The 22,518-nt window shown below is 40.1% G+C and overlaps 4 protein-coding genes across 7 annotated transcripts; 3 read left to right on the forward strand and 1 right to left on the reverse strand.

Moving 5' to 3' along the window:
• The first annotated feature begins 598 nt into the window (after positions 1-598).
• Positions 599-3,773, forward strand: med22 (mediator complex subunit 22). Of its 2 annotated transcripts, XM_085909063.1 has the most exons (5): positions 599-1,069; positions 1,652-1,732; positions 1,917-2,125; positions 3,357-3,590; positions 3,710-3,773. In XM_085909063.1, the coding sequence occupies exons 1-4, from the start codon at positions 947-949 to the stop codon at positions 3,550-3,552; spliced, it is 609 nt and encodes a 202-aa protein (XP_085765189.1). In that variant the 5' UTR covers positions 599-946; the 3' UTR covers positions 3,553-3,590; positions 3,710-3,773. The 2 variants fall into 2 exon arrangements, with proteins under 2 accessions (XP_085765189.1, XP_085765188.1); XM_085909062.1 differs by having other exon boundaries at positions 3,357-3,773.
• A 116-nt stretch (positions 3,774-3,889) lies between these two features.
• c4h9orf78 (chromosome 4 C9orf78 homolog) lies at positions 3,890-6,349 on the reverse strand. Its single transcript, XM_085909059.1, has 9 exons — positions 6,002-6,349; positions 5,787-5,846; positions 5,651-5,702; positions 5,455-5,525; positions 5,290-5,367; positions 4,859-5,056; positions 4,649-4,785; positions 4,466-4,573; positions 3,890-4,389 (listed from the first exon to the last, which is right to left on the reverse strand). The coding sequence occupies exons 1-9, from the start codon at positions 6,076-6,078 to the stop codon at positions 4,292-4,294; spliced, it is 879 nt and encodes a 292-aa protein (XP_085765185.1). The 5' UTR covers positions 6,079-6,349; the 3' UTR covers positions 3,890-4,291.
• Positions 6,155-9,164, forward strand: nfu1 (NFU1 iron-sulfur cluster scaffold homolog (S. cerevisiae)). Of its 2 annotated transcripts, none has more exons than XM_085909060.1 (9): positions 6,155-6,281; positions 6,716-6,754; positions 7,211-7,293; positions 7,379-7,514; positions 7,877-7,943; positions 8,013-8,130; positions 8,205-8,268; positions 8,358-8,532; positions 8,840-9,164. In XM_085909060.1, exons 1-9 carry the CDS (start codon positions 6,223-6,225, stop codon positions 8,870-8,872), a joined length of 774 nt encoding a protein of 257 aa, XP_085765186.1. In that variant the 5' UTR covers positions 6,155-6,222; the 3' UTR covers positions 8,873-9,164. The 2 variants fall into 2 exon arrangements, with proteins under 2 accessions (XP_085765186.1, XP_085765187.1); XM_085909061.1 differs by having other exon boundaries at positions 6,719-6,754.
• Positions 9,165-9,480: 316 nt separating this feature from the next.
• On the forward strand, positions 9,481-21,345 carry LOC147057977 (glutamine--fructose-6-phosphate aminotransferase [isomerizing] 1). Of its 2 annotated transcripts, none has more exons than XM_085909057.1 (19): positions 9,481-9,647; positions 12,101-12,208; positions 12,769-12,876; positions 12,969-13,094; positions 13,283-13,341; positions 13,430-13,564; positions 13,643-13,704; positions 13,860-13,939; positions 14,024-14,132; positions 14,245-14,408; positions 15,146-15,241; positions 15,715-15,812; positions 15,917-16,097; positions 16,272-16,429; positions 18,025-18,139; positions 18,714-18,841; positions 19,094-19,261; positions 19,709-19,870; positions 19,984-21,345. In XM_085909057.1, the coding sequence occupies exons 1-19, from the start codon at positions 9,641-9,643 to the stop codon at positions 20,026-20,028; spliced, it is 2,109 nt and encodes a 702-aa protein (XP_085765183.1). In that variant the 5' UTR covers positions 9,481-9,640; the 3' UTR covers positions 20,029-21,345. The 2 variants fall into 2 exon arrangements, with proteins under 2 accessions (XP_085765183.1, XP_085765184.1); XM_085909058.1 differs by having other exon boundaries at positions 9,486-9,647; positions 15,917-16,037.
• Positions 21,346-22,518: the final 1,173 nt, after the last annotated feature.

Raw genomic sequence — 22,518 nt, forward strand, 5'->3', positions numbered from 1 at the left:
TTGGAAAACTGTGGTCGTAGGAAAAATCGGTGGCCTATTAAAGATATTAGTTGAATACTGTTTTGTTGTTGCTTTGCTCTTGTCAAGTCATGGAGCGCTTTGGATTTCATCATAGCACTTTTTTTGTCAAACCAATTGAACCCAAAGTTGAATGAAAATGTTTAATCAGTTATAAATGTTCTGTTTTCATTTCTATTTGAATGTAATGCAACTGGAAAGTGCATTTTGACTTATTTGAAGCTGCAGATTTCAACAGCTGACCTACTGTTTTTGGACAAAAAGTGCTTGAAATACATCACAGCTTGCCTTTGTTGTCCTAAAAAATATTAAATTGAATGTAAATAGCACTTTGTCATATTTGTTCATTTTGAAACTTCATATTTAGATCAAACTAGGGAAATATAATGCAAATGTCAGCAAATTTATATATATACAGCAAATTATTGAACCACTTTTTATACATCCCCAGACCTTAACTTTAAAAAAAAAGATCGAAGCAATCGCCACTACTTAAAAATATTTATAAACTTCTAACCTGCACATTCTGAACCATAAGCACATGGAGGGGTATTGCGCTCACTAGGTGGCGGTAGTCACCAGAAACCGCAAATATTAACCGCCAGTCTCCCACCAGAAGAAGATCTCTCCGACTTTGTTGTTTTATACCCTCACTTTACTAACGATTCTTCACAAAATCGGGTTTAAACGCTGAGTCGTAACATTTTGCATGACGTAGTTGTGCAACATGACTACATAAAGACATTTTTGTTTGGTTTTATAAACAGCAGTGATCCATGTGCGTGTGTTGCTATCCTGTAAGGCAACATTTTGCGCCATTGTCGCTTCTGTTTTAGTGCAGGACAGTGCTAACCCTCGCAGTATTTGAATGCTTTTATATCCATGGGAATATTGTAGATAAAGCCAGTATTGACTTTGCTTGAGCACGATGGCGACCCAGAGAGCGCTTCCTCAGAGTAAAGAAAGTCTGCTGCAGAACTACAACAAGAGGCTGAAAGATGACATCAGGTCCATCCTGGACAACTTCACCGAAATCATCAAAACTGCCAAGGTACATGAAGGTGATCGTGTTTATGTTGTATCTTTGTTCATCTACTGCAGTGCCTCCTCACCTTCATTTCAAGTTTTTATATAAGAAGCTTGCACCATAAACCCAAAACATCTCTAAGAATTGGAACGCTTAAATGATGATCATTTATCACTTATATACTTTAGTAGGAAATGTGGACTCGTGTAATGTTTTGCACAAATACCTGTATACACACAGGAGGTGAGAATTATTTTGAATAATGCAGTTTTTTGTCATTTCTGCTATTTAATGGAGAGCAGCATTAGATAAACAAAGATGTAATTGTGATTGATAAATTATGTGAAAAAAGTATTTTCCTGCGGCACCCCGATGATATTTCACGCTTTGGTTAGGAATCACTGTGTCAACAGCATATTGTGGGATCCACGTGCCGCCATTTTTACAACAGCTCAACAAAGATTTGGAAACACTGCTGCAAAACAGTGGTTCTGAATTGTTGTTACCTCGGGACCTGCATTTTCTGATTGTCTACAATCTACTTTTGGGTAAGCAAAACAATTGGGAATCACTGCTCTCAAATGTTGTCATTGTTTTCTCCCTCAGATAGAAGACGAGACACAGGTTTCCCGAGCAACTCAAGCAGAGCAAGACCATTATGAGATGCACGTACGAGCAGCGAATATTGTAAGTGCAAATCCATGGAAAGCGTGCCGAATGTCTATTCATGTCAATGAATTGATTTCAAACTTCATTGGGTTTACGTGAACTTTTAATGGTCATCTCTTAAATCCTCTTAAAATTCATGTCGACGAAAGAAATTGCATTCACATGCATCGCTTTCTGCCGCTGAAACGTGCCGGTTCTCCAGGTTCGCGCGGGCGAGTCGTTGATGAAGCTGGTATCGGATCTGAAGCAGTTCCTCATCCTGAACGACTTCCCCTCGGTCAACGACGCCATCAGCCTGCAGAACCAGCAGTTGCGTTCGCTGCAGGAAGAGTGCGACAAGAAGCTGACCTCCCTGCGCGACGAGATCGCCATCGACCTGTACGAACTCGAGGAAGAATATTACTCCTCCAGGTACAAGTAGACTCGTTCTCGACACCCCCACCCACCACTGTCCTGCGCTCCCACCCTCACCACTCTCCACTAAGCCCCAGAAGCAATCATCATCTTCATCATCATCATCCAGTTGTAGCTATGTGTGAGTGGTGGATGGATACACATGAAACCATATAGTTGCCTTCCCTAAAATAATCTAGTGCCTTACATTCTACTGCTGTTTTAAATGAGTATGGTTGACATTTAAGAAGATATTGAACAAAATATTAGAAGGGTTAAAGCAGCTCTTAAATTATGAGGGGAAAAAAAAGCACGTTTAAATATTAGGTCTATTTTTTTTTTTTTTTTTTGCCGACCCGGATGATTGCCGTAGATTAGCTCTGTTTCACAACCCTTGAGCCAAGGCAGATATTTTAACTGAGAGTATTGAATTGACATCGAGAAATGAACAAAGATACTTTATTTGTAGTAAATAAATTATTTTTGGGAAAAATAAATTCGGACAAAAGGTGAAATTGGCTCATTTGGCGCAGCACACATCTCTCAAACGAATGTGCCATAGGATGGTTGGGAATCTTCGGATTAAAGCACCAGGAGAATTAGATTGATTTTTGAAAAGAAAAGAAGCGCTTTTTCTGAACAAAAGTATATATGACAGCAGCACACTCGCTTGCCACTTTATTAGGTGCGGTTTTGTCTTTTGCATGTTTTTTTTTTTTTTTTATGATTGTTGTGTGTTGACACAACACTTTGCTTTAAGGTGAAATTCTAAAGTCACTGGTCAGATAGACATTTTTGTGTTGTGAATGTTTTTCCCTCTAAATATTGGTTTCCATCATCGTGTAATGTACTAAAACACGGTCAATCTTACATGGTTGAACATGTGTGCTAGTTGTGGGCAAAGATCAAAATAATGATTAAGAAATAAAGTAGAGAGGAAAACTGCAATGGTGTGGACCTGCGTGACTTTCTGCATTTGCTCGGCTTCCCCTACCCTCCTCCACTAATCATCTTGACAACCGTCGATTAGCATCGGCTGCAAGTTCTTCGTCAGCTTGTTGCCTTCATCAATATTCCAATTCTGGTGCTTGTTGCTTGATCTCCACGCTTGCCTCTGACTGACTTGAGCTTTTCGTGGCCGTATGAATGTGCTTGTTCTCACTTGGCGCTCTTGTCTGCTCCTCTCTTGCTCCGCTGTACCTCTGCCACGCTGATTCTTTACCTCCCGCTGGCCTTCCGCACCTCAAAGCTACAATCAGTGGGACAGCGCCGACCTGCCCTTGTGCGAGGCGTACCGACGCCGGGACAGTTGGGCTTCCCCGGGCAGTAGCTGCAGCTCCAGCCAAGGAGAGCAAGAGGAGATGGAGGGACCTCCGCAGCAAGATGTCAATCCTCAGCACCACCTCAACGGACACGCGGGCGCCGCTCCCATCGATAAACCGTGATTTGGGGAGGATCTACGGAAGGAACCTTACTTCCATAGGTATGGCATAATTGTTATGAAATACATTCAACTGAGTTTAATCTGAATGTATTCACACAATAAAGCTATTTTGTTTCCAGTTACGTTACTTGATTAGTTCTGTACTGCATCAACATTAGGTCTTCATGAAAGTGTAAGCCATTCGAAGTTTTTCATCTACCAAAGGGGAAAATATGAACATCTCCATCACTTGCATCTCAAACTGGGCTTCTTGCATTAATGGTACCGTAATATTAATTTGTAACGTGTTCTGCCGTTATTCTGTGGCATGATGCGAATGAAGAACATAAATGGTGGTGGTGATGGTGTTTTTGTTCTTTTTATTAAAAACAAATGAATGGCAGTCATGGAACTTCAAAGATTTACATTATTTACATCATCATGGTAGTGAGTTAGGAAGATTCAAACTCAAGATATTTCCTCATGCTAGTCGCCAGTAGCCATTTTTTGAACCACTTTGCTCAATCAAGACGATTCTGATGCTCACATAAATTCCCTTTCCCATCTCGTTCATAGAGTATTTGCCTTCTGTTAAATAATGGTACAGTTTTGAGATTTTAGTCTTCCTCAATTTGAGTACACCTAATCGTTACTAGATCTACCTTGCCTTTTTTTCATCATAACACACTGGGGCAGCCTTTTTATTTGACAATTTGATGGGAAGGAGGCTTCAATCTCAGTGGATGTTTTCCATCAAAGCATTAATATCGTCGATTCATTTTCTTGAACTTCTCGTAATGGTAGTCATCAGTAGCCTTTTCGTTATTTGGTCGTTTGCGGAAGTTAGGTGGCTCTGATGCTGTGAAGTAACAAGGTTAAATGAGAAATATGTTGCCAATACCCGAAGGGGAAAAAAAGTGTTAGTGGATACTTACTCTCTATTCCAGGTTTCTCAGTGTCCCCCACACGCAGTGGTCTTGGTTTGGGTTCCTCTTTCTCTCGTCTGTGATGCCTGTGAGCTGCGTTAGAGTCCTCATGATAGACTGTATGAAAACAAAATTAGTGAGGTAGGAAGACATTTCACCATTTAAAGATATTTACATGATGTTTAAACATACAGCGATTGTGCTGGACATAGTTGACAGCAATGTTGGTAGGTACAAATGATGTTCCGTTGTCTTTTTTCTTGTTCCTTTGTTCCGCAAGCAGTTTGGCTTTGGCTTCTTCTGTCTGGATGATGTTCTTTATTTTTGCACTGAACAGAAATGAAATGTAAGTTGTTTTTTGTTCTCAAGTATCTTCGTTAAACATGTTAAGAGTCTACATACTCAATCCCAAGGTCGACTTCAGGGATTCCACTCAGCATTTGATTTGACAACATCTCTTCTGTCTTCTTGGCAGAGTTGACCCGAATATTCTCAGGCAGTTCATACAGGTGGTCCTCTGCGTTTTTCACCTTGACTTTTTGTTCCTCCGCCTCCACGAGGCCTTTTTTTCTTCTCAGCTCTGTTTCAATGTATTTCATCCTGACCAGACACATTTATCAAGGAAAATGTGTTGAAGAGCAGCAGGCTGATTATATTACATACACACAACACATTTCTGTACTTGGGGAGCAGAATATGGACCTCACCCTTGGCATGTGTTAAAAAAAAACATTTGTAGGAATATTAGTATTGAAAATGATGACTGGTTTACATGATTAGAAATGTAATGTTGTTCTGCAATGCTAAAATAAGTGGGTATCAGAGATGCTTACATGTCAGCATCTTCATCTCTTCTGTTTGTCTCAGCCGAAAAGGAAGTACCCAGATTAAGATCTGTATCCTCCTCTGTCCTACAAAAACAAATGTAGTATATTAAAGACAATGTCAACATGGTGAAGATGAACACAATCACTGACATTGGGTTTATAGATACTAACATGTCTCGATTTCGATCCTTGACTTTCTTCATGTCAACAACCCCTCCAGTTTTGAGCTTAAAGGGGTCATTCTGTAAAATGAATGATGAGTATGTAAATGTTATTCACAGCACTGTACAACAAATGCACAAGTGAACAAGACATAAAGTGCATGTTATAGAAATGAAGTCAATATTGCGTTTAAGAGCATACTCACATCAATTTCTTCCTCAGGTGGCAATTTTTCTCCAACCAATAAGGCAGTCACGCTGTGCAAAAAAATAATAGTGATTGGCTTGATCGTAAATTAAAATTGAATTTATTCTTTGCTTCAGTTAAAATTGAAAGACTACCTGACTCCTTTCTGACGTCGCCGCAAACTTTGCAGCTCTTTGGCCTCTTCTACTTTGCATCTAAACGGAAGAAGAATAGAACATAGACATTTGCTTGGGTTAGAAAAATGAAGATAAATTCATTGTTTACATTACTAGCTTACTGTGGCTTAGTTAGCGCTGTTAGCTTGCTCGACGTTAGCTACGTGTCCTTCCTGTAATATTTAATTTGTTACCTGACTTCCTGAGTCGTTTCATCCTCTTCCACATCTGAAGAGTCTCTTCGCCTCCTGAAGTTTTTGCCAGAAGGCATTTTAATATACAAGTTTAAGTTGCCTTCAATTCTGAGCGTGTATACCGAACAAGATGTTCCTACTAGTATGAGGGGGACAATTCTAAACAGCGCACAACAACAACGAGCCAGCAACTTCCGGTCTCTTCAGTTATCAAAACAAACATGGCCACTTACAGGCAGGTCGGCAGTTTGCTGGCTAGTTCCGCAAGACTTTTGCGTCCGTAAGTACTTTTCTTTTTTTTTTTTTTATCTTCCGACAGGACGTTTTCGTTGTTGATAGAAATTGTTGTAAAACACCGATGGCCACAGAAAAGTGGCTGATTAGCTGCGAGCGGCTATTATAACAGAAGTGTGACATACGTGATGTCACCTGGTTCTAATGCCACATTATTATGATTGTTTGGGAAATTGGAAAACTATTTTTGCAAAGTTCTTAGTCATTATTTATTGCCTCAAATATGTTTTTTTGTTTTGACAAATATGATGTCATACGGCGTCAGATACGTCCTCTCTTCTGAGCTTTCCATGTGCCTGAAGGTGTAATAAATGACCAGAAGAGTTTGCATTCACAATGAAGTTACCATATAAGATTATCCCGCTAAAGTGTATTTCTTGACCCAATAAGTCCCTTTCTTAATCTTCTTTGTCATTTTAGCAGGCTCGATGCTCCATGGCAACTTGCTGCCTCTCACAGGTCTGTCTTTGAACGAAAGCAGATATCTGAACCTGATTTGGGGGAGGAAATACCATTATATGTATATTTTGTTTGCTTTGATGGTCACCTCAAATACACTACACTAAAAAAAGAACAACGCGCACACACACGTGCTGCCGTTTTGCTCTGGCTTTTAAAAAGCCCTTCAACAAACCTGAAATTAACATGCATTTAATGTCCTCTTATATCGAAATAAATCAATATTGCAAAGGGTTTAGATCAAATCAAAATTTCTTTGGCAATTGTATAATTAATCATACACTACAGTAGTATGATCACTACTAATCATTATAAGTGAAAGGTAAAATATATTTGTTACCTTGAAAAATGGTTATGGGTCAAACTGACATGGGATTTATTAATGCGTATGTGGAGTACAAATTATGTAAAATATATTTTCACTGCATTAACAATTCTCATTTGTCTTGCTGACAGTGAGTGCCGGAGTGCTGCTTTTCACTGGCTTTCACATGACACAGTTATCAAGAGCAGATGGCCTCAGCAATGGTTTGTTCCTGGTCTGTATCTCAGTTTTATGGACGTCCATACTGTCGTTTGTTACGATTGTCGTGCTGTGTTTCATTCTGCAATGTCTCTTCATAGGGAGGAGCATATTTGTGCAGACGCAGGACACACCAAACCCAAACAGCCTCAAGTTTCTGCCCGGACGCATAGTTCTTGAATCAGGAACCATGGATTTTCCCAGCCCTCGTGAAGCGTACACCTCACCCTTAGCCAGGTACAAGGTTACGTAAAGATTTTGGTATCATGTGACGTCGTAGAAAACGAGACCACAAACATTATACACTTGAACATCTAAGATTGAATGCAGTCAGTTATGGGAAGTTGGACAACCTCAGATTTTGTGTGGATTTTAGATTTAAAAAAACAACAACCATTAAATAGAAATAGTGTATAAATCAATTGTTGTGATGAAATGTTGAATGTCCATTACATTTATTACATTTATATTGTTTTCAAGATTTACTAGACATTCTTTTTGACATGTTTTTTGTATATGGAGAGAAACTTGCTTTATTCTTATTATAAGACATGAAAACCAAAATGTTCATAACATGGATTGTTCTGTGTTGGCTGCAGACAGCTATTCCGGATTGATGGGGTCAAGAGTGTCTTCCTGGGCCCTGACTTTATCACCATAACCAGGGTAGAGCATACCAAGTTAAATGATAAACACAATGCAGTCTCTGAAACATCTTTTTGTGTCCCTTTGTAGGTTGATGCAAATATTGACTGGAAAGTAATGAAACCTGACGTGTTTGCCACCATTATGGACTTTTTTACCTCTGGGCTTCCTGTCGTCAATGAGGATGGAAAACCTAGTGAAGACACAGGTAAAATCGACTACGCATCATTGACCTTTCTTTCGGCGGACTCATAAGGGATGACGTTTTTTTACTCTTTGCAGCACCGTCGGATGATGACGATGAGGTCGTTGCTATGATCAAAGAATTGTTAGACACTCGGATAAGGTGGATGGTGTTATTAAGATGCTTGGATAGTATATAGCCGTCCATCCCTTGGTATCATTGTTTTGTCTTTTTTCCGACATTTTCCTCAGACCCACAGTGCAGGAAGACGGGGGCGATGTCGTGTATTGCGGCTTCGAGGATGGTGTGGTGAAACTGAAGTTACAGGGATCCTGCACCAGTTGTCCAAGCTCCATTGTCACATTAAAGAACGGAATCCAAAACATGCTACAGTTTTATGTCCCCGAGGTTGAATCGGTTGAGCAGGTTGGTTCCGATTCCAAGGCATATTGTTTCTTGTTGCATATTTGTTTATTTATTTAGCTCAGAGGAGATAGCAGGGTGCAGGAATTCTGGGTCTCCCTGCTTAAGGTGCTTCCCTGTGACTCAACTTTGGATAAGAAGGAAGAAAATGAATGGATGAATTGTTTGTAGTATGTAATATGTACTCTTCATAACAATATTTGTAATTACCTCACGCAGAAAGGAGAGTTCCGTTTATAAATATGTTCAGCAGTGAAAATGGCTTTTTTTTTTTTCCTTTTAAAGTTCTTGTTCTTTTTCACCCCCACAGGTGAAGGATGAAGAGGAGGCTGCTGAAATTTGACTGATATACGAGGACAACAAGCGCACATTCCTCAATGCACTGTCCAATAAGTAACTCATATGGCTTGGGATACAATACCACACAGTGGGAGTACTCATTAGCCTTTATGTTCATCATAAAATCACATGATTCAAGTTGTGTACAGTATATTCAACACAACAGTACTTCCGCATCAGGCGACTTCTTCTTTGCTCGATTGTCATTTCATTTATCAAACAGTCCTCAAACTGTTACTCCAAAGGAGTTTCTTGATTAAACGCACAATATTTATATGAATAAAGTTTATCCATAAACATTCTGTGTGTTCCTGTATCTATTTACTATATTTGTATACAGAATAATTCAATTTTAAGATATGATGTTAACCATTGTATGGATTGTAATTTTCCTTTTTACTGTAATTTTTCTAAAATAGAAGTGAAGAATCATTACTTTTTAGGATATTGCGTAACTCCAATGCGGATTGTAATAATATAATTCAAGAGGAGCGTTAATTTTTGTTTCCTTTGGGCAAATGCAATAAATGCCTGTCTTTGTGCAGTGACGCTGACAAACAGGCGAAACATGGATCCGCATCCGCTTGCCACGTCAGGGGAGATTACGTTGAACGGTATGGCTTGATTGACAGACCTCTTTGGCCAATCACGAGAGATATGGATGATGCTTCTTGGCTCTGATTAGTCCAAAAACAAAATTAAAAGGCGGAGTGTATTTGACAGACGCTCCTAGATGCCTGTGTGACAGAAACGAGCAGCCGAACCAGAAGTCATGTGTGGTGAGTGTTGGATTAATTTACATTTAAAACCCTTTTAGTGGAGAATCTGTCTTTAACTCAAACTGTCAGACGACTGCAACACCGTTTGGCATATAAATAAGCTTATTCTAATTGGAGCCAATATGAATTAGCCAGAGGTTGCTAACCAAGTTAGCTAGCTGAATGAGCACCAAATGATGCTGTGTGGCCACTCAAATATTAAGTCATCAATAGTGGATTTTGACGACACCATGTCGCCCCTATTCACAAGGTTTGGGTGTTCAAACTGTAATTTAATGGGAGTAAGGAAGATATGCTGTGGTACAAGATAGCTAGTAATAGGTTATTGGCTAATTGCCGTTCGTAGTGATGCTACGCTCATGTTTTTAACTTTCAATCTGCTGTCCATTAATTTAATTAAATTAATTTGACAGACTCATTAATGTCCTCGAGTCAACTTTGCTTATCGACTGAATAAAGATGGAACCAATAGCAATAACGAGAGATTTTGACATAATAGTCATAGTGTTAAATTCAGCGCTGTTCCTTTTTATTATGGAAAGAAGTTTAATGACTCTCTCTTGTCATCACCACGGATTGTCTTACTTTTTGCTTGTCGCAATGAATGGTAGCTGATTCTGTACCTGTTTCCCATCAGTGTCACTACAATCTCTGATCAAAGTTAACCAGTAAGATTAGGTGATATTTTAAGGTTCTAACCCATTGGTGTCAAACACAAGGCCCGGGGACCAGATACGGCCCGCCACAACATTGTGTGTGTGGCCCACGAAGACAAATTTTGAAGACAAATGACTGTCGTTACTACAATTACAAATTGTCTTCACTTTTAAAATAAGAGATATTGCTTGCAATTAAAAAAAAATAGATATACCGCTTGCAATTTTTATTAACATTCATCTTGTTAAAGGAACAGTTTTTACTAGTCTGATTTCAAAACTAGTTATTCCTCAGTTAGTTGTGTAGCCTATACCTGTGTAGGTATAGGCTACACAACTAACACTATATTCCCTCCAGGAATATAGAGGACGTTGACAATCATAATGGCCCTCCTAGGGAAACTATGACTACGATGCGGCCCGCAACAAAAATGAGTCTAACCTTTTTTCTTTCCTCATAATTTTGGAATAGACTGAAAGAAAACCTTTGTCAAACCATTGATTGTTCAATCCTGATAAACATTGAAAATATTTAACAATTTAACATCATTACATGATCTGTCAAAATGCACAGTGTGCAAAAAAAATGATTTGATCGCATGATGGTGGCAGCAAATGTTATCAAATCCAGCTCTATTTGAAAAGAAGAGGAGAAATGAAGTCATTCCTAATGTATTTGGTTGTTCTTTGGGGAAAGCGGGGTTCCGAGAACGATAAGTGTGGTTTTGTTTTATAATCATTTAAAAATACGAATGTTTTTGCTATGTTTGTTGTTAGTTGCTATTGGTTTGAAATAAAATCCCTTATTCATTTTAGAGTGCAAATGTCCTCTTGAGTATACCTCCCCCACCTACAAAAAAAAAAGCCTCACTGCTCTTTCAAATGAAAGAAAGCTCTGTTGGACTAGGCTGACCTGTGCTACTGCTTCATCACTGCTTAGCTGTTTGACCAAACGCACATTGCTCATACTATCAACCACTAGTTAAAAAAAAAAAAACATTCTGTGCCTGTTTTTAGTGTATCTAAATTTTAGTTGATAATCTTTGAACAGCTTTACTGTGAAACTTCCACCATTGAATTTCATTTTAGATCTGATGGATTGATTCCCCAACTGCATTTCTGGGTTGTTGTTTTTTTGTCTTTTTTTTGTTTGTGATCGCTTTTTTTGTCAAACTGATCAGTGGTTTGTATACTCGTCTGACAATCGGACATGTCAGTGTTATTTTTGACCGTGTTAATACCAATTTACTTTCCATGATTACCTGTGATGTGGAATATAAAGAAAAAAAAAAAAGATACAACCACAACTAGGAATCTGTGAAATGGAGAAGATCGTGTTTGACATGGGAGGGGCGGGTTTTTTATTGCCTCTTTGTATTTTCTCTGCATACGCCTCACCCAATACCAATGTACCTACGTATACGCACACGCACGGACAGTCCACTTTCTTGTTGCATGCCTTTGTTCTAACCATGCTACGGACCTCAGTAACACTTGCAAGACTGGTTCTCGTCTCTTTTATCATGTGAACAGTGCACATTCTTTTTATTTTTTCTGTCAAATACATGGGAAGAATGTGGTTGTATCAGGTATGTTTAGTTACCTTTGTTGTCTTTTATCAGTTGCTCTAAGAAATGAAATGACAGGTGAACAATGAGAGCATTTTTGGAAAGGATTATCGGATATGTAGTACGCTAAACAAAAATGTTAGAGTCATGAACCTGCTTTAAACTTTCCACAGCGATGAAGTGTGCTCGACTCTTGTCATCAATGATAATGCTCTTTTCTTCCCTCCAGGAATCTTCGCTTATCTCAACTACCATGTACCGAGGACTCGGCGTGAGATCCTTGAAATCCTTCTCAAAGGCCTGCGACGTCTGGAGTACCGAGGCTATGACTCTGCCGGTGAGACAGAAAAGAAAAGTGTTATCAGCAATGCACTCTGCTTTGTTTATCCTTGGCTGTCTCGTCGCGCTCAACCCAGAGGACAGTTACCTTGGTTATATCACATAGCTGCTGCCATTCACAGACACCGCACAATGGAAACATGATTGGGCTTCCCTAACAAAAGTCTCAGGAGGATGTGCTTGCTCCAACGTCACCACTCAATAAATAATTTCAAAACATCTCATAAGCATTGTTAACTGTAGCCTTTAGTAGTCAATTAAAAAGGAGACAAAAAACTATTTTAGAAAAATTTAATTTTGTCAAAAAAAACAGTTTGGTTTCAGTATTACATTTATTTTCCTTGAAGACTCAATGGCACTCCAAAAATTCTGTCTTCTTCGGTGAGCCCATTTTTTTCACTTACAGTGATGATTAAAATGGAATTACTTTACCCTATTAAATTAAAAACTTTAAATGGAATGTCATTCAACACTAGCTGCACGTAGATTCACTATTCTAAATGTCTGACGTAAATATCAATGTGGTGTTTTGTGTTCAACTATTTTGTTTGTTTTCAGGTGTGGGCATTGATGGCGGTAATGGCAAGGATTGGGAGACCAATGCCAGGAGTATCCAACTGATCAAGCAGCGTGGGAAAGTGAATGCTCTCGATGAGGAGATCCACAGTAAGCTGAAAGTAGTTGATCACATGAATGTCTCCTAAATAGGCCACTGTTTTGATTTAAGGTGTTAAAAGTAGTCTGTTTTGTTTGCTTAGAACAGCAAGATCTGGATCTTGAGGTGGAGTTGGATGTCCACCTCGGCATTGCTCACACCCGCTGGGCCACACATGGAGAACCGAGCCCAGTCAATAGCCACCCACACAGATCAGACAAGACCAATGGTCAGTGATTTGCTCACCATGTAAATGATTAATTAGTTCAGTTTTAGTTTGTTAGTGTATTGGTATTGTTCAATATCTTGATTTTCGTGTTCAATGAAGCCATACTTGTGGAACGAGTAAGTAGAGTGTGTCATTAGGTCACGGTGTTTGAGGGTTCATTATTTTTTTTTTTTTATTATGCTCTGCAGAGTTCATTGTTATTCACAATGGAATTATCACCAACTATAAAGATCTAAGGAAATTCCTGGTGAGAACAAGTTCTTCTTTTTCATCCATGATTTTTTATCATTGCGAATGACCCAGACAAGAATTTACTCTTTGCTCCCACCCTACAGATGAGTAAAGGCTATGAATTTGAGACTGAGACCGACACAGAGTCCATTCCCAAACTGGTGAAGTACATGTACGACAACCGCGAGAGTGATGACATCAGTTTTGCCACTCTGGTGGAAAGGGTAACACAGCAACTGGTAAGTAAGGACACACACACACACAGAGACAAATTATTATTGATTATCAATTGAAACGTAGTTCACTATACTTCTCAGGAAGGTGCTTTTGCTCTGGTCTTCAAGAGTGTTCATTATCCCGCTGAGGCAGTTGTCACAAGGTAAATAGTCGGTAAATATATATATCTTGTCATAGAAATTCATGTTTGCTCGCCCCACAATCAAAGCTCCATTGTTAAAAAAATGTATATATATATTTTTTTTTTTAACCGTCGAATCTACACGTTGCACTACAGCAAATTTTCTTAATGCGCAGGAGGGGAAGTCCGCTGCTGATTGGTGTGCGAAGTGACCACAAGCTCTCAACAGACCATATTCCTGTGGTCTACCGCTCGTGTAAGTGCCCATTTCAAGTGGTGTTTGGCTCTTTTGACTTCAGTTGGATTTAGACCTAGTTTCTGTTGTTATTTTTTGTCTCAGCTGGCAAAGAAAAGAAGAGCTGCGGTTCCCTCCCCAGAGTCGATCAGGACACCTGCCTGTTCCCTGTGGATGAGAAAGCTGTTGAGTATTACTTTGCCTCCGATGCAAGGTAAGCACATCCCCTTGTTCTCACGGCCAGCCTTTTCAACTACAAGCATCATCGTGCCACACTCCCATGGCACTATCTGAATGGCAAATCAAAATTGCGTTTGTGACTACAGTGCCGTTATAGAGCATACAAATCGGGTGATCTTCCTCGAGGATGATGATGTGGCTGCTGTGACAGAGGGAAGGCTGTCCATCCACAGGATAAAACGCCGAGCCGGGGATTACCCCGCTCGTGCTATACAGACCCTTCAGATGGAGCTGGAGCAAATCATGAAAGGTGAGTTTGGGAGTCCCTAAATTGCTTTCTCTACACCTGCAGCCTTCCGCTGTACTTCCACCATAGTGGCCCGTAATTAGTTGTGAAATGCCGCTGAATGCCTTTCACAGTTCAGCGAAATAGTTTTTGTTGTTTGTTTATTTTTTCAACATAGAGAACCAAAAGGTAATTGATAGACTGAAACATTTGAACTAACTATAACTGCATTTGTATGTACACCGTGAAGTGGTGTTCACTGGCGTCTATACACTGGTTGTGCCACAGTCGACCAGCAGAGAGCAGAAATTAGCCGCTGTTGGCTGGACTCGTGCATTCCTTTGTGGTCCGATCATTTTCTCAGCCTCTTGCCTGTTTCTGGAAGCGATCTGCTGAATAACCTAATTCGCATGACCCAAATTTCTTACAGAGTCAAAGTGAAAAACACATTTCACTGTTGCGCTTTATTAGGGATGGACAAACATTCACTCCCTCATGTCCCGTCTTTGTTTTGCTTGATTTGAAAATAGTTGTTTTAGCCGATGTGTCAAGCATGTGTTATTGCTAGTGTAACCCCTTACATTTCCAAGCAAGAAGTGAAACACTATATTGTTACTGGTCCCCGGGAGTTTAATGTGCCAACCATACCGTCTCATGTGGGTGAGCGCTTTATTAAAAACCATTGTTGTTGTGGGTTTTTTTTTAGCAGCAATTTTTAACAGTAGTACAAATGTTTCTTTATCTTCCCCTTTCCAACACAGGCAATTTTAGCTCCTTCATGCAAAAGGAAATCTTTGAGCAGCCTGAGTCTGTGGTCAACACCATGAGAGGAAGAGTCAACTTTGATGACAACACAGGTTAGCAATATTATTCTTGTGATTTTCTTTTCTTCATTTTTTTTGTATAATTTCAAAAGTAGTATTTATTCATTTACCAAAATTAAATTGTATGTATAACTTGAACTTGTATATAACAAAGAAAAATAATATCAAAATACTAGCAATAAAAAACAATACATAAAAATAAATACCGGTTGTTCCTGATGCGCATCCATTGGCCTCTAAGATTACATTAAGATAAGAGTGGCAAAAGAAAGTAGTAACTGATCAGTAATATACTGTCTTTATAATAAAAATATATTTGTAGAAAAAATTGTTTGTGAGTCACCAATTGGCCAGTTGGGTGATGTGGGATTAAAATCCATGTGAAAACATAACGGATGAAAAATGTATTTGACTGACTGGTTTCTCTCAGCACATGTGGGCTGCGTTTTAATGATGCGGAAAGTGGTTAAACATAATGATGGATTGCTTGTTTGCTTTGTTCCCAGTAACCTTGGGTGGACTGAAGGACCACATCAAAGAGATCCAGAGATGTCGACGTCTGATTCTTATTGCGTGCGGCACCAGCTACCATGCCGGCGTCGCGGTGAGTAGATACTAAACAGTTTAAGTGTAAATTGTTATCATTCAACAAATTGTACAGGCCTGCGCCCAACTTGTTTTGATCTCATGATTTTGTTGGTCCTGCAGACCCGTCAGGTCCTGGAGGAGCTAACAGAGCTGCCCGTGATGGTTGAGCTGGCCAGCGATTTTCTGGACCGAAACACACCTGTCTTCCGAGATGACGTTTGCTTCTTTATTAGCCAGTCGGGTGAGGGTGCAGTGCAGAGCACTGGCCTTGTTTCCATGTCAGGGAGCCAGACTGTAAACTGTTGAGTAATCTGTTTATCGTCTTTTGTGTGATGTCCATCATGAGGTTTCTTTGGGGTTTGCTCAATTACAGCCTTGTATGCATCATTCCCTACCAAACTAACAATGAAAATCACAACCTTTACATCATACATTTTCTGTCGCATCTCATGTTCTCTTACATGTCATCCCACAGGCGAGACTGCTGATAGTCTGATGGCCCTGCGCTACTGCAAAGAAAGAGGGGCTCTGACTGTGGGCATCACAAACACGGTGGGCAGCTCCATCTCTCGGGAGACTGACTGTGGAGTCCACATCAATGCTGGACCTGAGATCGGAGTGGCCAGCACTAAGGTGAGGCAGGAGAGATTTAGTGCTCTGCACATTTGCCAATGCTAAATGTCTGGGTTTCTATACCATGACTGTTTTTTCATTGGGTAGAAATATTGAGTGCTTCGAATATCTATACTGCATTCATCTACTTCGGATCCCTTTCCATTAAAAGAATAGGTTTTACGTAGGAATTAAAAAAAATATATATTTTATGTCATTGGTTAGATAATTTTAAATATCAATCTCTTCTATAAATGGGCTGTCCCATCTGTTATAAATTGCTGTTTAGAAACAAAACATTATCCATCCGTGTTCCATACCAAGATATGGCCGTGCAATGTATATAAAACGTCACCATATAAATGAAGCCCACACCTGGAAACTGTGGATGAAACCCAGATGTCTCAATGGACAGTAGCCCAAAACCTGATAACTTAAAGGGCCAGTATTGTGATAGTTTTGTATTAGACCTCATTACGTTGTGCAGGTGGGTCGAATTATGAGGCCAGTGAGTGCATATATACACACAATGGCACGCAACTAAAAATATCTGGGCTTATTTGTTTAAAGAGAGCCAATGACGCAGGTTCCGTTCTGGCCCGGCCCTTGCACTTGGCTCAGGGACTTGAGCGGCTTGCTGCTCCAGAGCCTGCAAGCACGCCTCGGAGACGCCATCATTTACTGCTTGGCTGCCTCGACCCAAACAGCGCTGCACAACCACATTTGCCAAATCACTGGAGAACATGTGTCACATCCCACAACTCGAATCTAAAGCGGTGCAATTTGACGTGTTTAGAGCTAAATTAATATAAAATATAATTTGAAACACTTTTGTCATGGGTTGTCCGATTTGGCAGGTCAAGTGACAGTGAGTGGAAGACTGTGACTGTACATTTGGGGAATTTCAACTTGGAAAAAAGAAGGAAAAAACGATTTCAGAGGGATTTTTAGTTTTGTTTCAGCTGCATAAAAGCGTAGTCATCATTTTTAGATAAAGGTCAGCGTGTTCCACATGAATTACACTGTGCACCATTTGATCACATTTTTGGGCAGCACATTCGGTTATAGAACTGAGGGACCACAATTAAAAAAAAAAAAAAAAAAAAAATCGTAAAGGTTTTCACAATTTTTTTTGGGGGGGGGGGGGCATCAGGTCTTATGTAATGAACTGGCTTCAGGTGAACATCGTCTCTCCCAAACAGATATAGGTCTCTCGACCTTTGGTGAGATGAAGGAATAAAGAGCACATTGCTGATGACAGCAGACTTTTGTGTGAGGCAATGCCATGTATTCCCCAAGTTTCAAGCATTTGTTTAGGATGAGCGTTGATTTTGACTTGGCTCCACATTTGCCTGCACCCACCTCATCTTGCGATTTTCATCTGTTATGCATTATTAGGTGGGGACAAAATTCATTATCCGGACAGCAGAAAAGAGATCATAGTATCAGAAATATTGCTTTAAGCAAGATTGTATTTCTTTTTTGTATTTTTTGGGAGATTTCCATCCACTTGGAGATTTTGTGGTCATATCAGCTTGCATTGTGTGTCAATGAGAGAAGGCTGCACTCACAACATTCTTTCTTTTTTATTTTTATTTTATTTTTTTTTTTTTTAGGCCTACACAAGCCAGTTTGTGGCCCTCATTATGTTTGCTCTGATGATGTGCGCTGACCGGATTTCTATGCAGCCAAGACGCCGTGACATCATCCAGGGTTTGAAGGTGCTTCCGGGTAAGTCAAAGATGCTGAGGTTTACAGATAAAAAAAAAAATCTGAAACTTCATTGGGTTCACTGAATGAAATCCTCCCAAATTTTATAAGGCATGCAAGGGCCCAAAGTGAAGAGCCACATGCTGAGCCAGTGAAAGTGACTGAACTGAACTGGACAATTGTGAAAAATTCGACAGCTTTCGACCCCGCACATCAGGCAATTGACCTCCAAATATACACTTGATACGGTGAAATAACTGCACCTGCTAGTGTTTTCATCCGGAAAAAAGGTTTTGATTCGCCACATATACTGTAGGCAATCATTTAATTGAACCACAAAGAACATGGTGCGATTGTCAAAGAAAGAAATGATCCTGGCTGCTGTAGCTATGAAACAATTCTCCAAAGAGAGGAAACAGGTGCGAAATAAATGCAGTCCATTGACCAAACGTGTGCATTTCCACAACAGACTCTCTGCCAGCATCAAGCTGTTTGGCCATTCGGCTGTTCACAGTCAACATTCCGATCCGACACTTCGCACCACATGATTTCTGAGTTCAAATCTTAATTTGTTTCCCCCTCCCGTATTCATCAGACCTGATCAAGGAGGTCCTCAGTTTGGATGATGAGATCCAGAAGCTGGCGACAGAGCTGTACCAGCAAAAGAGTGTACTGATCATGGGCAGAGGCTACCATTATGCTACATCCTTGGAGGGAGCCCTGGTAAGAAAAAAAAACAATCATCCTTTCCCCCCACTGGCTACGTTTCTTATTTTATTTTTTCCCCCCCCCTATCACACTTGAGCTTTTTCTTCTCATGAGTTCAATATCTCTGGAGGAGAACATAGAATGCGTCACTCCTTTCAGCATATGTTTTTTGTATTTGCGTAAGTGACCAACTGTGCGTTTCATTCCCCCTGACTAATTATTAGTTGCCGACGTAAGTGTTGAACTTCAGTGACTTTTCGTCCCCAGAAAATCAAGGAGATCACATACATGCACTCTGAGGGACTCCTGGCTGGGGAGCTGAAGCATGGCCCTCTGGCTCTTGTGGACAATCTCATGCCAGTCATCATGATCATCATGAAAGACCACACATACGTTAAATGTCAGAACGCCCTGCAGCAAGTTGTCGCCCGCCAGGTAGGACGGACTCCACCAATCACTTCTATGTGTATGCTCAATAATATTGTGTCAATGTTTTTTTGTTTTCTCATTTTACTTAATAATCTTACGGAAATAGAATTTTTCAAAACAGGAACTTGTCAGAGTTTGCAAGTATACCTCATTTTTCTTGATGTTTTCCAATGAAAACCTGCACATTGGGGTGGGGGTAGGGATTTCTTTGTTTTGGGATTTATTGAGATGGAAAACGCCCTTTTATTGCTCTTTGAACAAATGGGGGGAAGAAAATCTGGCCTCGTGGCTCACCTCTTGTAACATGACATCATCACTATTGGACAGCAGGACCACATGACGTTATTGGAGGTGTAAGACTGATGGAACAGATTATTTTTTTTCCCCCCCCCAAGCCATTTTTTGCCAGTGATCTAATTTTTTTTTTTTAATTGAATTGTTTTGCTTTGACAGGGCCGTCCGATCATAATCTGCGACAGAGACGATTACGAGAGCATCAGCAATTCGTGCCGCACCATCAAAGTGCCTCACTGCGTGGACTGCTTGCAGGGCATCCTGAGCGTCATCCCCCTGCAACTGCTCTCCTTCCATCTGGCAGTGCTCCGAGGCTTCGACGTAAGTGCTTTCGGCTCGCCCCGTCCGCGCTGACACCGGTTCTATTTGTGAGGGTTAAAAACTGAAAGTGTGAAATGCTTAAGATGAAAGTGGATTGTGCTGTGTACACTTAGGTGGACTGTCCTCGAAATCTAGCCAAGTCAGTGACAGTGGAGTGAATGGGCCCATTCGTCACCATGTGGTGGGCTGGAAGACACGTAGACATGGCGAGGGACTGAAGAACAACATGTCCCGTTTATGTGTCTGGTTTTGTACGGCCTGTCCTCTTTTATGCATTTTACCCATATCTGGCTGTTTCATCTCTTAGTGTTGTAGTAGACTGGCGGCGGTATGGGCTGGCACTCGCGTTATCCACCTTGCTCTGACTCGAGAGTAGTTTATTTCACTGAGAGCGTCTCGAAGCCAATGTTACTGACTATGAACAACGTTTTGCCTCTTCTTTCAAGTGCTTTTATTCGTCGTTTAGTTGGCGTTTTTCGGTTTTCAGGTGTCAAATTTCAAGCCATAAATGGTTCCACTTTGAAGCTGTTTGGTTTACGTGCACAACTTTCACTGAAGTAGCAGCATTTGCGTGTGTGTTTTTGCTTCATGATCAAATCGTTTGGTGTTCTTTATATATGTTGTCTTTTTAATATATAAATCACACAAGTTCCTATTTAATGTTGACTAATACCCGTTCTTGTACAAGGACAAGACTTGATTCTCTACTTTGTCATACGACACAATGAAGTTAGATGAAGTTACTGCCAGCCCACACCCATCCATCATGACTACTGCAAATGCAATGTTGGGACCATTTGTAACTGTTAATTTGATATCTTTTTTTCATTTTCTTTTGGGAATTCAGAATTATGTATTGTTACTCTGACTTAAAAAGTGAATGTTAGTCTTTTGAAGAAAAAAAAAAAAGTCTTGTCAACCCAAACACTTCTTGTTTGGGCCGCTGGAAACCAAAACATGTGTATTTGATATGTACGTGTTTATGGTGTGTTTGTAGACACATGTAATGAAGATGCTTCAAGGCCTTAGACGGCTCACACACTGTCACCACATGTATTAGATGCTGACAAGGAGAGAGATCCATGTAATTCATACACATTTGTGAAGGAACGGGAGCTGCTATTGTTACCATTTTTACATTTGCTTTCCACATTCCTCGCGCTTCTGCAATCAGGCCTTAATCTCAATTTACGCATGTATCCTAAACATTGAGCTTTGGTTTGTATGCCAGGTTTGAAACCCGCGTCTTTAGTGAGCAAAACTGTATTCTTTCAATTCAGTGATGTTACAGATATTAGTGTTACAAATATTAGTGGGATACTATTTAGCCTCCCAGGTGATCTAATAAAAACTACACCGGTTCTTTTTGTGAGCTCATTTGTTGAGACGATGCAACACATTTGCATAGAAAAATTGACAAATGTATACTATTCAGGATTCATTCCAATAAAGACTTTTATGATGTATAAGCTCCATATGTTTCTATGTTGGATTTTTGTACAATTTCAAATGAGTAAAAGAGCATATTGCGCAAGAACATGAAAATCCATTATGTTGCCAATTGAGTGTTATTATTATTTGTTGGATGGGTATTGGGTGGATCATAGCAACTTTCTGGACTTGTGGCTAAACATGGACAATAGGCCAAAGTCAGTCATCTCAGTGCTAAAAGTACAAAAAGAGCCAAATGATGATCTAATACCCAAGAAGCTCATGTATACTGTGCAAGACACCAGTGTGTCTTATACTGACTACCATTGGTTGAATGTGTGTGCATTACAGAAGGTATATGTCAGGATCAAAGAAGAACTCGTTTAAAGGTCTGAAAACTCATAAGGACCACAGATGTCTCCAAGATGGTGCAAATGAGGTCAGTGAAAGGTGTCTGATGAGGTTGAGATGTTGTAGTCTTCACAAGAGTCACATTTCAATCCACTTTAGCACCAAGCTATGACACATGTTGCGCCAACACTTTGTTGTTCATTTTCCTTATGTGGTCTATTCTTGACCCAGCAATTTTAAAAGTTCTTAGAATTTTAATTGTGTTTCTGTGTAAGGGCTTCTACTTGATCTCAGTTAAAATATAAAAAAGAATTATTATTAAATATTTATACTTCATTACTTCCAACCAGTAACATGTTTTCAGGGATTCTTATTAGCTGTTGGTGTCGTCACCCACAAAGATTCACTTTGTGACTTTCCTCAATGTGAGACGTGGCCTGAGCTCGTCATTGCACTCGCCCGCCAGAAGCCATTAGCACCATTTCGCCTTTCCTAAGGTCTGTCCATATTTCCAGAGATTTAGTCAGGTCCTGCTATTTTCCGTGATGGCTCATGCACATGTGTGCATAATGCAGCATGTGAACATCTGGAGCTGGTTAGCCATATTGGTGAAGTTAGAACCCCCCCCCCCCCCTCCCTCACAGTCTGCATTACGTGGGCTGCACTGCAAAGCCTCAGTGTATGAACCCGTTGATCTGCGTCACTGTGTCACCGGGCTTGAATGCAACAATCTCGATAATCAACTGAGGTTTTTGTCAGAGCCATTAAGAGTTCACTAAAATGGGAACCAGGTGAAAGTAACAACAGTAAAGCAAACACACAGTATCATAGCATTTTTTATTTTGATGCCATTCTGATTGGCAACC

This window comes from Syngnathus leptorhynchus, chromosome 4 (genome assembly GCF_054491065.1).
Source record: "Syngnathus leptorhynchus isolate UIUO chromosome 4, UIUO_Slep, whole genome shotgun sequence".
In the NCBI taxonomy this organism is placed as follows: domain Eukaryota; kingdom Metazoa; phylum Chordata; class Actinopteri; order Syngnathiformes; family Syngnathidae; genus Syngnathus; species Syngnathus leptorhynchus.

Excerpts from the sequence above, each read along its gene's own strand:
- med22 (XM_085909062.1), top strand. The coding sequence starts at position 947 with ATGGCGACCCAGAGAGCGCTTCCTCAGAGTAAAGAAAGTCTGCTGCAG. Across the intron at positions 1,733-1,916 it reads ACGTACGAGCAGCGAATATT|GTTCGCGCGGGCGAGTCGTT; the intron begins GTAAGTGCAAAT and ends CCGGTTCTCCAG. Across the intron at positions 2,126-3,356 it reads GAAGAATATTACTCCTCCAG|CTACAATCAGTGGGACAGCG; the intron begins GTACAAGTAGAC and ends CGCACCTCAAAG.
- c4h9orf78 (XM_085909059.1), bottom strand. The coding sequence starts at position 6,078 with ATGCCTTCTGGCAAAAACTTCAGGAGGCGAAGAGACTCTTCAGATGTG. Across the intron at positions 5,526-5,650 it reads CACCTGAGGAAGAAATTGAT|AATGACCCCTTTAAGCTCAA; the intron begins GTGAGTATGCTC and ends TTCATTTTACAG. Across the intron at positions 5,368-5,454 it reads AAGGATCGAAATCGAGACAT|GACAGAGGAGGATACAGATC; the intron begins GTTAGTATCTAT and ends TTGTTTTTGTAG.
- nfu1 (XM_085909060.1), top strand. The coding sequence starts at position 6,223 with ATGGCCACTTACAGGCAGGTCGGCAGTTTGCTGGCTAGTTCCGCAAGA. Across the intron at positions 7,515-7,876 it reads TACACCTCACCCTTAGCCAG|ACAGCTATTCCGGATTGATG; the intron begins GTACAAGGTTAC and ends TGTTGGCTGCAG. Across the intron at positions 7,944-8,012 it reads ACTTTATCACCATAACCAGG|GTTGATGCAAATATTGACTG; the intron begins GTAGAGCATACC and ends GTCCCTTTGTAG.
- LOC147057977 (XM_085909057.1), top strand. Across the intron at positions 14,409-15,145 it reads GCTGGAGCAAATCATGAAAG|GCAATTTTAGCTCCTTCATG; the intron begins GTGAGTTTGGGA and ends TTTCCAACACAG. Across the intron at positions 16,430-18,024 it reads TCGGAGTGGCCAGCACTAAG|GCCTACACAAGCCAGTTTGT; the intron begins GTGAGGCAGGAG and ends TTTTTTTTTTAG.